Here is a 14,185-nt window from a genome sequence, read left to right as displayed (position 1 = left end):
CCCTGGACCTCAGAAAAGCAGACTGACTCCTTCAGGGAACTGACGGGCAGAATCCCCTGGGAGACTAATATGAGGGGGGAAGGAGTCCAGGATAGCTGACTGTATTTTAAAGAAGCCTTATTGAGGGCACAGAAACAAACTACCCCGATGTGCAGAAAGAATAGCAAATATGGCAGGCAACCAGCTTCGCTTAACAAAGAAATAGTTGGTGAACTTAAACTCAAAAAGGAAGCTTGCAAGAAGTGGAAACTTGAACAGATGACTAGGGAGGAGTATAAAAACATTGCTCCAGCATATAGGAATAATCAGGAAGGCCAAAGCACAACTGGAGTTGCAGCTAGCAAGGGATGTGAAGGGTAACAAGAAGGGTTATGTTAGCAACAAGAAAGTGGTCTGGGAAAGTGTGGGACCCTTATTTAATGGGGAGGCAACCTAGTGACGGATGATGTGGAAAAAGCTGAAGTACTCAATGCTTTTTTTGCCTCAGTCTTCAGAGACAAGGTCAGCTTCCAGACTGCTGCACTGGACAGAACAGTATGGGAGGAGGTGAGCAGCCCTCAGTGGTGAAAGAACAGGTTAAGGTCTATTTAGAAAAGCTGAACATGCTCAAGTCCACGGGGCTCAATGCAATGCATCTGAGGGTGCTGAGAGAGTTGGCTGATGTGATTGCAGAGCCATTGGCCATTATCTTTGAAAACTTGTGGCAAGCAGGGGAGGTCACAGACAATTGGAAAAAGGCAAATATAGTGCCCATCTTTAAAAAAGGCAACATGGGGAATCTGGGGAATTACAGAACAGTTAGCCTCACCTCAGTCTCCAGAAAAATCATGGAGGAAGTCCTCAAGGAATCCATTTTGAAGCACTTGGAGGATAAGAAGGTGAACATGGATTCACCAAGGGCAAGTCATGCCTGATAAACCTAATTGATTTCTATGATGAGATAACTGGCTTTATGGAAATTGGGAAAGCAGTGGACGTGATATACCTTGACTTTAGCAAAGCTTTTGATACGGTCTCCCACAGTATTCTTGCCAGCAAGTTCAAGTAGTATGGATTGGATGAATGGACTATAAGGTGGATAGAAAGCTGGCTACATTGTCAGGCTCAACTGGTAGCAATCAACGGCTCGATATCTAGTTGGCAGCCAGTATCAGCGAAGTGCCCCAGGGGTCAGTTCTGGGGCCAGTTTTGTTCAACATCTTCATTAATAATTTGGATGATGGGATGATTGCATCCTCAGCAAATTTGCGGACGACACTAAAATGGAGGGAGAAGTAGATATGCTGGAGGGTAGGGATAGGGTCCAGAGTGACCTAGACTAATTGAAGGACTGGACAAAAAGAAATCTGATGAGGTTCAACAAGGATAAGTGCAGAGTCCTGCACTTAGGATGGAAGAATCCCATGCCCCGCTACAGGCTGGGGACCGGCTGGCTAAGTCCCAACTGGCTAAACGGCAGTTCTGCAGAAAAGGACTTGGGGATTACAGTGGATAAGAAGCTGGATATGAGTCAGCAGTGTGCCCTTGTTGCCAAGAAGGCTAACGGCATATTGGGCTGCATTAGTAGGAGCACTGCCATGAGATCAAGGGAAGTGATTACTCCCCTCTATTTGGCACTGGTGAGGCCATATCTGGAGTATGGCATCGTTTTGGGCCCCCCACTACAGAAAGGATGTGGACAAATTGGAGGTAGTCCAGCGGAGGGGAAAGAAAATGATCAGGGGGCTGGGGCACATGACTTACAAGGCGAGGCTGAGGGAACTGGACTTGTTTAATCTGCAGAAGAGTGAGGGGGGATTTGATAGCAGCCTTCAGCTACCTCAAGGGGGTTCCAAAGAGGATGGAGCTCAGCTGTTCTCAGTGGTGGCAGATGACAGAACAAGGAGTAATAGTTTCAAGTTGCAGTGGTGGAGGTCTAGGCTGGATAGTAGGAAAAACTATTTCACTAGGAGGGTGGTGAAGCATTGGAATGTGTTACCTAGGGAGGTGGTGGAATCTCCATCCTTAGAGGTTTTTAAGGCCCGGCTTGACAAAGCCCTGGCTGGGATGGTTTAGTTGGTGTTGGTCCTGCTTTGAGCAGGGGGTTGGACTAGATGACCTCCTTGAGGCCTCTTCCAACCCTAATCTTCTAAGATTCTAAACTTGTGGTGCCCTTTCATGTTTATGCCATAAATTTGTCCCAACACTCTTATCCCTCTTGGACATACATTACAGAAAAGTAAATAAATCACAACATACAGCTATTATATATTACTGAAGATGTTTGTAGTGCACCAGTTTAAATATTTTCCTGAAGTTTTAAAAACAAGGGCCTTAATGTTTACCTCCTCCATGCTTTTTACTAATTCTTTACATTTTTTCTCTTCACTTTTTAAGTTTTGCTTTTTGAGATCAAGAGCACTTTGTGCTTTTGTATCAACTCTCTGAGTTTCTGCAAGAACATCTTCCAGTGAACGAAGTACACCACCAACTTCCTATAATCAAGACAAAGAAAATGTAACTCATACTAAAAGAAACCTGTTTAATAATCATAAGATATTGTACATCCTATCAGCTGCATTGGGAGGGAAAAAAAAAAAAGGTTAAAAACAAATTTCCTTACCACTGTCACCTAAAAATTCTTTTAGTTTTAACCATCATAATTACTAATAGGGACATACCCAATTCACAGCCCATTTTGGTTAATTTCACGGTCACAGGATATTAAAAATCGTAAATTTGTTGATTTCAGATATTTAAATCTGAAATTTCACGATGATGTAACTGTAGGGGTCCTGACGAGAGAGAGAGAGAGAGTGGGTGTGTGTTGCAGTACTGCCGCTCTTAGTTCAGCAGTGCTGCCTCCAGAGCTGGTTTCCCGGCCAACAGACACCATTCTCCGCCCACCCAGCTCTTAAGGCAGCAGCACAGAAGTAAAGGTGGCAATACTGCAACCCCTTTTCCCCCAAATAACCTTGTGACCTCCCCCACAACCTCCTTTTGGATTGGAACCCCCAATTTGAGAAACGCTGGTCTCCACTGTGAAATCTGTATAGTATAGGGTAAAAGTACACAAAAGACCAGATTTCACAGTCCATCTTTCATTTCACAGTCTAATCTTTCATTTATCTTAGATATTACTTGTAATGATAGGAGGTAAACTATTTCAGATGGAAGTATAATTAAATCAATAGTGTGTCTTTCACATAATGGCTAAGAATTACAGTATATAGTGTATAAATATAAGCATATAAAACCCGAAGGAAATCATTCTATCTTAAGTTCCCTCTAAGCTACGCAGCTGCCTATTAAGCCCCGCACAGGAGCTCAGGGTGCAGCAGGGAGAAGCACCCATCCCTGTTAGCCCCAGCACAGACCTGCTGCAGCTGGGAGAGGCACCCCTTCCCCAGCCCTAAGCTGCTGTGATGAGAGAGGGATGAGGGGAGCCATCCTCTCCCCACTGCAGCCCTGGGGCAGCCTGCACCCCAATCCCCTCATCCCTCGCCCCAACCCAGAGCCCAAACCCCCACACCCTCCCCAGCCCTCGAAACACTTCGGCCCCACCACCACCACATTAAATTTTCTTATGTGCACCAATATGAAGGTGATGTCCATATTGGTGCACATAAAAAAATTCATTCCGCACATGAACGTAAAAAATTAGAGGGAACACTGGTTAACTTCTCTCTCTATTTTAATTCAGAGAAATGAAGTTATTCCTTTCCGATTTAATCCCTTGTGTTAATATATACATCAACAAACATATTTGTGTTCTCACTTACCTGATCTCTCTTCTTTTCCATCTCTGCTACTTCTTTGTTAAGTTCCTTCACCTTTTTCTCATTCTCAGCCATTGTTTCCTGAAGTTTTGCTATGTTAGCCTGCATTTCCTTTAACTCATCAGCAGAACGTACCTTCGTCTCTTCAGCCAAAACAAACTGATACGCAACATAGAGACGGCTTAAGTGTTCTATCTCTCGCATTACCTTCTGATACTCTAAATAGGATGAGCGTTCCTGAAAGAAAAGGCCACCAATAAAAATAAGCCAGCATTAAAAGTTTTTTGTAATACGCCCATAGCATTTCTAAGAAGTTCTGTATAATTTTATGATCAATATTTGTAGCTATACAAGCCAAGATGAGTAATCAAATCTCATGCTTCAAAAGATATATGCCAATTCCTCAAGAGGGATGAGAAAGCAAGGAAGGATTTCCTTTCCTACATACAGTAGTACCCAATTGGCTATATGCATTACACTTTTGCCTTCCTCTGAAGCATCAAATGCATTATACATACAAGTGCCCGCTTAGCTAAATGTTAGCACATGATGCTAATACAACAGCCTGTATTGTGCAAACAACACTTGGATATCCTTTCATGAACCAAGTTAAAACATCATCTTGCTATTATCTTCTAGTTTTTTGGATTTTTTTTCCCCTATAATTTCTTGCAGGTTCTCAATGTCCAATATTACCATAACAATTAGACATCTGAAAATAAAATAATCTCTCTATAAACCATGTTTTCCACATTAAAAAAAATATTCAGACTAGAAATGCATGTAGATGTTTTAGAGTCTAGAAGAGCATTTTGTTTCAAAAAATGAATCATTGAAGAGATTATCCAAGTTAGTAAGGCTATTTTCCAATATTTTAAAAATTGGCCCTCCGGTGTAATTTCACCCAGTATAACACTAAGTCTGTTTAAAAGCCAAAGATGTTTTTTCTGGTCTAAAGGTCAGTACCTCTTTCAGTTTCTGTAAGGTTGGAGTGATTTCTTCCTCTAAAATCTGAAACACAAAAAACAGAATATATTTTCATATTCTTTACTCTGAAAACTCTCCCAAATCCTACTACTCTGACCACATGCAAATAGCCTTACGCAGAGAAAGCAAACTTTCCAGAAACCATAAATATACAACAAATGGGGGCAGGCGAAAGAGAAGGGACCATGGTGGTGCAAATGGGTCAAAAACATCCTCTTCTATTGTGGCAGAGAAGCACTTCTTCTCTCTAAGGCTACACAACAGGCAACTGAGTCATTCAAGTCAGCTTATAACTGCTATCACAGATGTTATTCAATTTACGTAAAGCATTAAAAAGCCACACAATTGCAAACACATAGTACCGTTTGAATTTCTTTCAGTTTTGCCTCTTTTTTCTCTATAGTTTTCTGGGCAGCTATTTTCTTGCACTCATACATCCTTGTACCAGCTGCTTCTTCAATCATAGCTAAAATCTGAAAAACAAAAAAAAAAACCCACGCTTACGAAATAGCTTCAAAATCACCAGTGTTAAACAAAAAATTTTCCCTATCCACCTTTCTTCAAAATATTGTTCCAACAGTCCTGAGCAAACAGTCAACTCAAAATTTTACATGTATAAAAGGATATCAAGAAAAAGGAGAGAGAAAGGAAACGTGAACTCTCTTCTCACCTCTGGAGGTTTCATGTTTAAAACCTTGGTAATTCGTCCCTGGAAATAAAGGCAAAAATTATTATGGCCCGTAAACTCAAAAGTGTAAGATTTTTATATATTAAATTCTCAATCAAAACTTTATCAGGTAGTACAATAATTTTTTAAAGAAATTTGTTTTTTGTCTAAAAGAATAAACGTGGTTTGGCTTCAGTTGTCTCATTCTTGAAAGTTCAGATTCAAATCTGAAACAGCTTGTGTCACATTACAGTCAGCTGGTAAGTATGATGTGCTATACTTTATAACTTTGCTTATGCTGCGTCCCACTATACATAGTTACACTGATCAGGCACACTGCTTTCACCCCCTGTTTGGAATCACTTACTGACTGACTGATTTTGATTAAATTTTTAATCACAGATTGGCTTTTGAAAGATTTAATTGATGTCAGTCAATATGTGGAAGCCTCTGAGATAATAGAAACAAGATGCAGAGCTAATGCAAAACAAAATTCCCAAATCCAGCAACAAGGGAAGCAAGTTTTTAGGAATATGTATATAATACCTGCATAATGAGAAAATGAGGGTTGTTGACATTGAGTCCAACAGAACAGAAGAGATCCTGTACTCTTGTGTTATTTGCATTCACACCATTGATTAGATACTTATTTCTACCACCAATGACGACCTTGAGAAAGAGAAATGGGATACTCAAAATGAACTAAAAATGGCTTTGCTGTTTGAGAATACAAACTAATGGAATTCTTAGATGTAGGAATCTGAGCAAACAAATGGAAAACAGTTTCAATGCGTCCTGAAGGAATTAACAAAATTACAAAACATACAGATCAAACAAACCCTCTCATCAGTTTGAAGTGCCATTTTTAAAATCCTCTACCCCAACTGCAAAAATGTGAGCTAAAGCCCCCCAGCAAGTACCTTTGGCAATTTCTTAGCAGTCAGGAACAAGGGAAAGTCTCTCAGTTCAGTGTCGGACCAGAAAGAAAAAATACCACCACCACAACTAGCGAACTTGTCAGTTTCATCAGAAAGGTTATGGTTAGGGTTATGTTTTACTTATGGGTATTTTAGTAAAATTTTAAGACAGGTGATAGACAAACAAAAATTCATGGCCCGTGACCTGTTCATGACTTGTACTATGCACTTAACTAAAACTTGGGAGTGCTGGGGGGTGGGGGGGAGGAGGAGGAGCCGCCTCTGGTGCGCTGGGGGGTCCGCAGGTGTTTGGGGGGGGCGGTCTGGGGGTGCCACTGGTGCTTGGGCTGAGAGGAGGCGGGAATAGGGAAGGTTGGCAGGGATGGTATGCTCCCTATCTGGCTTCTGGGAAGCGATGACATATCCATCCCTAAGCTCCTAGCTCTGTGCACTGCCAGCTCCGCAGCTCCCATCATCTGGGAACCACAGCCAGTGGGAGTTGCGAGGGCGGTGCCTGTGAACTGCGAGGACAGTGTGCGAAGCTAGGAGCTGAGGGACATGTTGCTTCTAGGAAGTCTCCCCCACCCCAAGGTAAACGCTACCCAGAGCCCTCACTCCCTAACCCCCAATCGTGAGCCCCCTTAAATTCCTCCTGCTACTGCTAGGGAGTGGGAGGGACGCAGTGGCCTGAGATTGCCCAAGCAGCAGCCAGTGCGACTGACCCAGAAGCTGCCTGAGCTATTCGGGCAGCCCCAGAGCCAGCTACACTGGTCGCTGCAGAAGTCACGGACAGAATCTGTGACTTCCATAACAACTCACAGCCTTAGTTATGGTTAATACGGATCATGGAAACCAATTACTTCTAGGGGTGGTCCCTTTGTGTCAAGTCAAAGCACACTCGGAGGCAGAGTAGGAAAGCTTGCAGTGCTCCTGTCTGTACCATATCTGTTCTGTGATTAAATGAATTCAGTGTCCCAAGTGGACAACCTAGCATCTTTCAATATTAAGGCCACTAAAAAAATTAGAAAGGGAAAGGAGAAAGGCAGAAAAGAGAAGCACATAATTTTCTGCATGGGACAACATGGCTTGCTCCAGGAATATTGTCTCATGACTAGGTGTGTTTCCATTCAAGGGAGTAGAGTCATTGATTATGGTATATGGAATACTACAAATTTTGTAGTATGAACTGTGAAAAGGCAACTAGTTGTTATATCCTTATTTAGTTGCTTAGCTCAAATCTTACATAGTTTGTTACTGAGTTCACTCTGGAAACCTTACTTTAATAGCACAAGTTCATGAAGTTTTCAAGAGAGCATATTTAAAAAATAATTAGTGCACAGTCAAGTAAAAGAAACCAAGTGCTCTTTAAAACCTTACCTGAAGGAATCTTAATTATGCAAAATAACTTGAGGCGTAAGGGTAGAGAGCATTAAAAAAAAAACCCCTACAACATTGTTATTTTTCAACTAGATGATATACAATTCAATCTGCATTTTATCATACTATAGACATTTTCCCCTGAAAACGGTGGAAATACATAAGTCTTTGTGGTCAAACACAGATGTTAAACACTCACCTGCCTGGTGACTGTGATCTCATCATGAGCCTCAAATCCCAACGGACTCTGTTTCTTGTCAGAATTATCAAAGGTGATTGATACAGTTGCTTTAATAATTCCAGCCTGACCATTTTTGTAAACCAAATCTTGCAAATTGGATGCTCGCACCTGAAAATGTGGAAAAGGAATACATTTAACAAAAAGCCATTGCATTGCTTCATACCGTGCACTATTAATTGATAGAAATTGAGGAAAAATGTATGAAATATTTGAAAAATAGGAATACTGTACATTTAGATACTCTAGCAGATCACAGGTATAAAATAGAGCATGTAGAAAACGTGCAAGATGGTTGCACGGTAAAGTAACACACAGTAAGTCAGACAATTTATTTTAATTTTTTTTTTAAATCAGATACATGAGAAAAATTAAATGCTTAGATTTAGAAGCAAGATGACAAAATCAATTAATACATAAGTGCCTTTAGGTAAAGTGTTTGATTTCATGATACAGTATGTATGTGATTATAAAGACAGCAAAATAGGATTTATTTGCAATTTTGTTGGATTTCCATAGAATTCCAAGGCAGCATTGTTTAAAGACTGGGATCCAAATTTGCTTCAAAATGCACACTTTTCATTTAAGTACCAGTATAGGCCAGTGTCTTTTAAATACAAATCATTTCAACAAAACTTCCTCTCTGTTTTTCTGATGAGACAGCTAATAGTGTCCTAAGACCAGCTCCAGATATGCCCAAGTTTATTATAGAGAAATAAGTTTGTGTTATATTCTGTGATCGTACTTTTTACCTACCAAAAGTCTGCATTTCCAACCTACTACTTCCTAACTTGGCATTTTTTCCCCTGTGGTTCTAGGCCACATAGTTTGTATCAACGTATGATTATTACTGCTATACAAAGCTTATATATTTATAGTCTTCTAGAAAGTGTTTGAAAAGAATTCCCTAGTATTTGTAATAGTCCTATGGAAATGAGTATTTACACAGAAGATATGATTGTAAGTCAATTTTGAGAATAAGAGTCAGTGGTGATTACAAATCCATATTTAATTATCAATAACATCAATTTTTATTGGGCAATTTGAACTGAGCCAGAAAGTGGCATAGAAACTGTCAGTCTCTCTCATTATGGTTAAAGAGGGAACACCAGTTTCCACAACATTTTGTGAAGATTAACCTCAGGTTTGTTGCACAAGGATGCTATTCAGCACAAGGAGGAGTTGCTCACTGATTCTTCCTAACTCCAATATTTCTCCTTCCTTTTTACCTGAGATAGGTTGGAGATGCCCAACAGGAAACAAATAGAGTCCAGGATGTTGGACTTGCCACTACCATTTAAGCCGGTGATAGCATTGAACAGTGGGTCAAAGCCGTTGACCTCTGTCCTCTGGGCATAGGACTTGAATCCTTCCAAAATGATTGACTTGATATGCATCTTTTCTGTCTCTCTGGAGGACCTGGCCAAGCCCCTCTCCAAGGGATATGAAGAAAGATCTCAGATTTACAGTCCTGTGTGTTTTAAAACAACAAAAGCAGACTTGATAAAATCAGCGGGCACTCCTAATAGAAACCCAAGTATGAAACAAATGGACAAAGAATATAATACACTCTAGCATGGACAATGGTATTTGGACCCACATGCAGGAATGTGATAAGTTTTTTTTGCCACAACAGTACCACCTCAGTTATCTGAATCTCAGTTATCCAAAGGAGGGATAATTGAGTCCCTCAGCAAATATTACTCACAGTGAAGATTTCCTTGATTACATGAATTTATTCAATAACCCTCAGGATATTCAAATAGAAGTTGTACTGTGGAACAAAACAGGTTTCTCATCAAGAAAAAAAATTACAAGACTAGTAGGGAGCACAAAGACAAGACTAAAGTCTTTTAGAAGAAAAGAGAGGAAGAAATTTAAAAGGGCAGTGCTGATGGAATACCTCGTGGACTGTTATCTGTATCCAGAGCTGACTGTGACTTTATGTTAGTCTTAAAATTGTGAACTTCATAGCAAAAATATATAGATAAAAACCCCAGACTCTTCTGTATTTCAAATCATTAAACGATATTAAAAAAAACCCAATACTGTCTGCTATTTTTACAAATGTGACTTTCGGATTATCCCAAACTGAAACTAGAGAGAAATGTCTCCTTATTCTGTACACCTGGCAGCACTTTGTTTATAGCCAGTTTGACTGTGTGACTCCGTGAATCTGACAGCTCTTGGGCACAGTCGTGGTCCTCTCTGGTTCGGGTCACCCAGAAAAAGGAAAAGACAAACATTAGTAAGAACAGGGGCTTGTGAAGGCAGTGACTGGGGGCAGGCACGGGCCTGGGCTGCTGTAACTCTGTGATTAGGTTTAAATTGACCAATTTTGCACCCTCCCCGCTTCCATGGGGCGAGTGTGTGTATCGAGAGGGCTTGTGCCCACAGGGCAGGCCGGGGGGGGGGGGGGGAAGGCTTCGCTCCCTCACTGGTATCAGCCCAGACCCCCCCTCCCCAACTACCGAACCAGGCCCTTCTGGGGACACTGAGGAAGGAGCCTCTCCCCAACAGCCCAGAGGAGAAGCCCCGCACTGGGGGCGGGGTGGGGGGGTCTGCAGACATCAGACCCCCCCCGCAGTGCCCCTGTAAAGTAGCTGGGAGGAATGCCTATTCCTTAGGGACCGCACCCCCTCCGTGGTGCATCCATTGAGCCCTCGCCCCGTCCCCGGAGAGAAACCGGGACGGGACCGGCCGCGTCCTGCTGCACGGAGACCGGGACTGGCCACGACCGGCCCCTCCTCACCTGCCGAGCCCGGGAAGGGGAGGGGCGGGGAGGAGGATGCAGCGCGGGGCGGACGGTTAGCCGCGGGTTCTAGAATCCCACTCGCCACCCGCTCCCGGCGCCCTTCCGCTTACTTGAATTTTGGCGCGCAAGTACTGACGGGAGCGGCGCGGCTGCCTGATTGATCTTTGTTCGCGTGAGCTCCTCTAACCTACACGCGAGGCGGCGCTCCAGGGTGAGGACTCGCGGGGCGCGAAGGAGACTACACCACAGAACCCCACGGCGCCGCGGGAGAAGGGCTGTTTTAAACGGAGACCGTATTGATTCCGGCGTCTGCTGTGGACAGGCCCAGTCAGAAGAGGACCCCCCCCCCCCCCCGCAACCTGATAGGTGGAGATGTGGAGTGGGGGCTTCTTCCGCGCGCGTCGCCTGCCTGCCTTCTGCTGCGAGTGCGCGCTGATTGGCGTATACCGGCGCGAGCCTTTACTTCCTATTTCTTGGGAGGCGGGGCCATAGAGGGGAGCGCGGGTCTGCAGCAGAGCGAGCCCCTCTTCCGGGGGGCACTAGAAAGGGGCAGGTGCGCGCGCGTTTCCGCTCCTGCGGGCAGCTGTGAACGGGCCCCTGTTCCTAGGGGAGCAGTAGGAGGGGGCTGTGCACGTGGTGTGGGAGCCCCTGTTCCTTGGGGAGCAGAAGGAGGGGGCTGTGCACGTGGTGTGGGAGCCCCTGTTCCTTGGGGAGCAGAAGGAGGGGGCTGTGCACGTGGTGTGGGAGCCCCTGTTCCTTGGGGAGCAGAAGGAGGGGGCTGTGCACGTGGTGTGGGAGCCCCTGTTCCTTGGGGAGCAGTAGGAGGGGGGGCTGTGCATGCTGTGTGGGAGCCCCTGTTCCTAGGGGAGCAGTAGGAGGGGGGCTGTGCACGTGGTGTGAGAGCCCCTGTTCCTAGGGGAGCAGAAGGAGGGGGGGGCTGTGCACGTGGTGTGAGAGCCCCTGTTCCTAGGGGAGCAGAAGGAGGGGGGGCTGTGCACGTGGTGTGAGAGCCCCTGTTCCTAGGGGAGCAGAAGGAGGGGGGGCTGTGCACGTGGTGTGAGAGCCCCTGTTCCTAGGGGAGCAGTAGGAGGGGGGCTGTGCACGCTGTGTGGGAACCCCTGTTCCTAGGGGAGCAGTGGGAGGGGGGCTGTGCACGCTGTGTGAGAGCCCCTGTTCCTAGGGGAGCAGTGGGAGGGGGGCTGTGCACGTGCTGTGAGAGCCCCTGTTCCTAGGGGAGCAGTAGGAGGGGGGGCTGTGCATGCTGTGTGAGAGCCCCTGTTCCTAGGGGAGCAGAAGGAGGGGGGGCTGTGCACGCTGTGTGGGAGCCCCTGTTCCTAGGGGAGCAGTAGGAGGTGGGCTGTGCATGCTGTGTGGGAGCCCCTGTTCCTAGGGGAGCAGTAGGAGGGGGGGCTGTGCACGCTGTGTGAGAGCCCCTGTTCCTAGGGGAGCAGTAGGAGGGGGGGCTGTGCATGCTGTGTGAGAGCCCCTGTTCCTAGGGGAGCAGTAGGAGGGGGGGGCTGTGCATGCTGTGTGAGAGCCCCTGTTCCTAGGGGAGCAGTAGGAGGGGGGCTGTGCACGCTGTGTGAGAGCCCCTGTTCCTAGGGGAGTAGAAGGAGGGGGGCTGTGCATGCTGTGTGGGAGCCCCTGTTCCTAGGGGAGCAGTGGGAGGGGGGCTGTGCAGCTGTGAACGAGTTCCTGTTCCTAGGGGAGCAGTAGGAGTGTGGGGGGAGCTGTGCACACTGTGTGAGAGCCCCTGTTCCTTGGGGAGCAGTAGGACAGGGGGCTGTGCAGCTGTGTGAGAGCCCCTGTTCCTAGGGGAGCAGTAGGACGGGGGGCTGTGCAGCTGTGTGAGAGCCCCTGTTCCTTGGGGGGCAGTAGGACAGGGGGCCGTGCACGCAGTGTGAGAGCCCCTGTTCCTTGGGGAGCAGTAGGAGTGTGTGTTGGGGGGGGGAACTGTGCTCATGGCGTGAGAGCCCCTGTTCCTAGGGGAGCAGTAGGAGTGCGGGGAGGAGACTGTGCTCATGGTGTGAGAGCACCTGTTCCTAGGGGAGCAGTAGGAGTGCGGGGAGGAGACTGTGCTCATGGTGTGAGAGCCCCTGTTCCTAGGGGAGCAGTAGGAGTGCGGGGGGGCGGGAGACTGTGCTCATGGTGTGAGAGCCCCTGTTCCTAGGGGAGCAGTAGGAGGGGGGGGCTGTGCATGCTGTGTGAGAGCCCCTGTTCCTAGGGGAGCAGTAGGAGGGGGGGGCTGTGCATGCTGTGTGAGAGCCCCTGTTCCTAGGGGAGCAGTAGGAGGGGGGGCTGTGCATGCTGTGTGAGAGCCCCTGTTCCTTGGGGAGCAGTAGGGGTGGGGGGGCTGTGCAGGTGGTGTGAGAGCCCTTGTTCCTAGGGGAGCAGTAGGAGTGTGTGTGGGGGGGCTGTGCTCATGGTGTGAGAGCCCCTGTTCCTAGGGGAGCAGTAGGAGTGAGAGGGGGCTCTGCAGATGTGCAGTGTGAGAGCTCCTGTTCCTGGGGGAGCACTAGGAGTGGGGTGCTGTGAAGACGTGCAGCGTGCGAGTCCCTGTTTCTGGGAGGAGTGGTGGGCCAGTGCATAGGGGGAAATGTCTCCATCACTTTGATCAGTCTGGGATTATTCTCCGCCACCCTCTAGTTCCCAGGCATGTAGGTGCTCAGTAGTGTCCCAGGGGAATAGCAGGATCATAGACTAAAAAATGTAAGGCTGGAAGGGACCTTAAGATCGTCAGGTCCAACCCCCTGTGCTGAGGCAGAACTAAGGGCTTGTCTACACTTACATTTTACAGTGCTCTAACTTGTTGGCTCAGGGCTGTGAAAAATCACCCCTTGGAGCACAAGTCCTAGCCCTTTAAAGCACTAGTATAGACAGGCTCCCAGCGCTCGGAGCTAATCCCCTTGTGGAGGTGGATTATCAGGAGCGCCTGGAGAGCTCTCTCCCAGCGCTTGCACATGACCATACTCGCACTTCAAAGTGCTGCCGTGGGAGTGTTCCTGCGACAGCGCTTTGAAGTTTCCAGTGTAGACATACTCTAAGGGCATGGCTACACTTGCAGATGTAGAGTGCTGTGAGTTAAACCCGCCTTCAGAAAGCGCAGTAGGGAAAGTGCTGCAGTCTGTCCACACTGACAGCTGCTTGTGCACTGGCATGGCCACATTTGCAGCACTTGCAGTGGTATTAGGAGTGGTGCAATATGGTGCTATCCCAGCATGCAAGTGACTGCAAAGTGCTTTTCAAATGGAAGGGGTGGAGTGTGACAGGGAGTGTGTTGTGTGTATGTTGGGGGAGAGAGAGTGGGTTTTTGGGGGGCTGAGAGCAGGTCAGCATTCTGTCTTGTAAGTTCAGACAGCAGCAGACCTCCTCCCCCCTGCCTCTCTCTCTCACACACAGCATTGCACACTAATGGTTGTTTTGTCTCAGAGCAGATAAGCAACCGGCTGTAAGAAATAGAGCTTTCAAAGGGCATATCCACATTCC

The 14,185-nt window shown here is 46.5% G+C and overlaps 1 protein-coding gene across 5 annotated transcripts in view; it reads right to left on the bottom strand.

Moving 5' to 3' along the window:
* The window catches only part of SMC2 (structural maintenance of chromosomes 2), a 40,108-nt gene extending 29,143 nt beyond the window's left edge, over window positions 1-10,965 (bottom strand). The window contains exons 1-10 of one of the 5 annotated variants that reach the window (XM_050943039.1): window positions 10,810-10,965; window positions 9,848-10,152; window positions 9,174-9,415; window positions 7,906-8,055; window positions 5,959-6,081; window positions 5,416-5,454; window positions 5,108-5,218; window positions 4,725-4,769; window positions 3,762-3,995; window positions 2,325-2,474 (exon numbers count right to left, since the gene is read on the bottom strand). In XM_050943039.1, coding sequence (XP_050798996.1) covers window positions 2,325-2,474; window positions 3,762-3,995; window positions 4,725-4,769; window positions 5,108-5,218; window positions 5,416-5,454; window positions 5,959-6,081; window positions 7,906-8,055; window positions 9,174-9,341 — 1,020 coding nt within the window. In that variant the 5' untranslated portion in view covers window positions 9,342-9,415; window positions 9,848-10,152; window positions 10,810-10,965. Of the gene's footprint in view, window positions 1-2,324; window positions 2,475-3,761; window positions 3,996-4,724; window positions 4,770-5,107; window positions 5,219-5,415; window positions 5,455-5,958; window positions 6,082-7,905; window positions 8,056-9,173; window positions 9,416-9,847; window positions 10,365-10,696; window positions 10,782-10,809 lie in introns of those variants that run through there. The other 4 variants (XM_050943038.1, XM_050943040.1, XM_050943041.1 and 1 more) reach the window with 4 other exon arrangements.
* Between the last annotated feature and the right edge of the window lie 3,220 nt (window positions 10,966-14,185).

The sequence above is a fragment of the Gopherus flavomarginatus genome, chromosome 3 (genome assembly GCF_025201925.1).
Source record: "Gopherus flavomarginatus isolate rGopFla2 chromosome 3, rGopFla2.mat.asm, whole genome shotgun sequence".
Classification (NCBI taxonomy): domain Eukaryota; kingdom Metazoa; phylum Chordata; order Testudines; family Testudinidae; genus Gopherus; species Gopherus flavomarginatus.
Note: the sequence above shows the minus strand (reverse complement) of the source record. Positions and strands in the feature narration are given on the sequence as shown.